The sequence below is a fragment of the Dufourea novaeangliae genome, unplaced genomic scaffold (assembly GCF_001272555.1).
Source record: "Dufourea novaeangliae isolate 0120121106 unplaced genomic scaffold, ASM127255v1 scaffold247, whole genome shotgun sequence".
Classification (NCBI taxonomy): domain Eukaryota; kingdom Metazoa; phylum Arthropoda; class Insecta; order Hymenoptera; family Halictidae; genus Dufourea; species Dufourea novaeangliae.
The window spans coordinates 185,868-189,218 of NW_015374128.1; the positions used below are offsets into that span (position 1 = coordinate 185,868).

The window sequence follows — 3,351 nt, forward strand, 5'->3', positions numbered from 1 at the left end:
CATCAACTGCTGCGGGATCGCAGCTCTTTCGCGGACACACACGACACATTGACGAATGATGGATTTGATGAGATTACGACCCGTCACAATCCAAAACTCTTGTCGAAGCGTATTGTGGGTGAGCTGCGTCCCGGCGTGGAGCGATCGGAGATGCGCATGCCGAATAATAAGAGTTACCAGAGGATGTGCTGCCAACAGCAACGGATGTTTAACCTTGAATGGAATCGGGGAATTTTTCAAACGCCCGCCGACTCGTAACAGTCCTTCAGTATCGAGGAACGGGTTGAGCGAAAGAATGGAGCTTTTGGACGAGATCGTGGTTTTGGATTGAAGCGCACTGATTTCTCGTGAGAAGAGCTCTGCTTGAATTGTCTTTAGCCAGAAGGTTTTGGACTTCTGACATTCGGCGGCAGAAAGTGCGATACCCGGATCTGACGCGTGTGGTAGAGGCGATTGAGATGCACGGCAAAGTCTAACAAATTTCAAAATGTATGCTGTAACGCGAATTAACTTTGGCCACGAAGAGAATTTTTTCGCGAGATCCCAGTCAGCTTGCGGGGCAGCGAGGAGTACGACAATGGATCGTCGTTCTAGACAGTCCTCAGTGACATTCGCGAGGTTTGCCACTGGCCACGTGTCAGCGGACGATTGCAACCACGCAGGACCGTGCCACCACAACGGATGGTTTACCAAGTCTTCGCCAAGGAGACCGCGAGAAGCGCAGTCTGCGGGATTTTCAGCTGTAGGCACATCACGCCACGCGACACGAGAAACATTCGAATGGATCTCTGCCACTCGATTTGCAATGAAGGTTTTCCATTGTGACGCGTGTTGCCTAAGCCAAGCGAGGACAATCGAGGAATCCGTCCAACAGTAACAATCCGAAGAAGCCACAGTAACCGTTTCTCGAACGAATTTCATTAGCCTTGACAACAGGACGGCGGCTGACAATTCCAATCGGGGAATGCTCATAGGTTTGACTGGAGCGACCTTGGATTTTCCGACAAGGAGAGACACGGCCACACGACCATCGGAAGCGACTATCTTTAAATATACCACGGCGGCATACGCCACGGACGATGCATCGGCAAACCCATGCATTTCCTGTTGGACAATATGAGGCCCTTGATGCGTCCATCGCGGGATTTGAATTTCATTTAACGCGGTGAATTTGCTATAGATGCGCTGCCACGTTTGGAAGTGCTCAATCGGGATCTCGGCGTCCCAATCGAGCTTGAGACGCCACAGTAATTGCATGAATACCTTTGCAGTTACTGTCGCTGGTGTGACCCATCCAAGGGGGTCGAACAGTCTCGCTATTGCAGCAAGAATTAAACGCTTGGAGCGCGGTGGTTCGGCTTCGAGCGAAACCTTAAATTGAAAGGTATCAGCTATTGGATTCCATCCAATTCCAAGAATTTTGAGTTTCTCGTCCGTTTGCAGAATTTTATGACAAGCGAGACCGGAGTTATCGGAGTCAATGTCGGAGAGCAACTCCGAGGAGTTACTCGCCCATTTGCGCAACTCGAAGCCGCCGCGGTTCAGAAGCGTAATTAACTCGTTTCGGGATTTCCGAAGGAGTTCTGGATCGTTCTCGCCGAAGAGAACGTCGTCGACGTAGATTTGATTCTTTAGAATCGACACCGCACGCGGGTATTCATGCCCGTCATCATGAGAGAGTTGCTTAAGAACTCGCAACGCTAAATACGGCGCGGATGCTGTTCCGTACGTGACAGTTTGCAGTTTAAAGCACTGCACATCTTCCGACTTATTGGATCTCCACAATATTTGCTGATAGCAAGTATCGCGGGGATCGACACGGATCTGCCGATACATCTTTGCGATGTCGGCAGTGTACACGAAACGGAATTGACGCCATTGCAAAATTACGGCGGTCAATTCGGTTTGAAGTTTAGGACCCGAGAGCAAATGGTCATTCAATGATGATCCGTTTGAAGTGAGACACGAAGCGTTGAAAACGACGCGCAGTCGCGTAGTTGTACTGCTTTCACGTATGACAGGGTGATGCGGGATAAACACGCATTGATCACCGCTTGACAGCGAGCGTGAAACTTCGGTCATGTGACCGAGCCTCTCATACTCGGAAAGAAATTCGGAATATTCACGCCCCAACTCCGGATTGCTCTGAAGACGGCGGCATAGACTATTTAGAATTCGTTCGGCACTCGAGAGGGATTCTCCGAGGTTAATAGGAGGACCCCGCTCGAATGGGAGGCGAACAATATAACGGCCGTCAGAATCGCGAGAGTGAGTGCGCAGAAAATATTCCTCGCATTGTTCATCGCTTGGACTTAGAATGCGGCGATGAGGAATTTCCTCGACTTCCCAAAATATACGGAGTTCGGTATCGAGAGCCAGAGAGTTCAAACAATGAAGGGCAGGCAAAAGAGGACTCGCTTGCGCGAGATTTGAAGTGATCGCTCGTGCGTGTGATGGCACGGTCGACCCGGTGACAGGGCCGGACAGGATCCAGCCGAAAATAGTCTTTTGGGCGATCGGTCGCCCTACTGTAGATTTTCGTAGTCCCTCAAGGAGGATTTCACCGTAAAGATCTGCTCCGATGAGAACATCGATCGGATGCGAATCCATAGGATCAGGATCCGCCCAGGAGAGGTCGCGAAATTGATTTAGACTTGAACCTCCCGGAACGCGCCGCGGAAAATACGCCGTTAAGGTTGGAAGAACGAGAGCTGTCGTTGTAATTGAGCCGAACAGAAGCGGCCGACCGAATACAAGTTCAAACAGAAACTTCTAGAATATTAAAAATAGGATTTGTATGCCCTAAAGTCACTTTTATGCCCAACATAACAAGGTGTTATAAATGTCACGGATTAGGCCACATAGGTATAAAATGTGAATTTAAAAAAATCTTATGCACAAAATGCGGATCCGAAAACCATTCTTCTGAAAACCGCAACAATAAATTAGATTGTAGATTATGCAAAGAAAGTGGTATCTCAGAGGAATTTAGGGACCACATGGCGGGAACGTTTAAATGCCCCCTATTTAAAGAGTACTATAAGAAAAAGAAAGATAGTCTTCACCTCAAATAAAAAGCCTTATAGCTAAAGAAACAACTGGAACTAAACTACAGTAAATGACACACAATATTAAAATTTTACAGCTCAACGTTAACCACTGTCAATTAGAACAGCAATTATTGAAAGGCACAGGTATAGATTTTAAAATTGACCTAATCGCTATCTCCGAAATATTCAAAAGAGGAATAAACGAATTCACCCCTCTATTCACATGCAAGGCCGATTAAACTTCTTTAGTTCCACTGAACATATCCGGAATACATTCTTTTTTTTTTTTTTTTTTTTTTTA

The 3,351-nt window shown here is 47.4% G+C and overlaps 1 protein-coding gene across 1 annotated transcript; it reads right to left on the reverse strand.

The window, feature by feature from the left end:
- Positions 1–686: 686 nt before the first annotated feature.
- Positions 687–1,836, reverse strand: LOC107191236. Its single transcript, XM_015580226.1, has 2 exons — positions 1,057–1,836; positions 687–740 (listed from the first exon to the last, which is right to left on the reverse strand). Exons 1-2 carry the CDS (start codon positions 1,834–1,836, stop codon positions 687–689), a joined length of 834 nt encoding a protein of 277 aa, XP_015435712.1.
- Between the last annotated feature and the right edge of the window lie 1,515 nt (positions 1,837–3,351).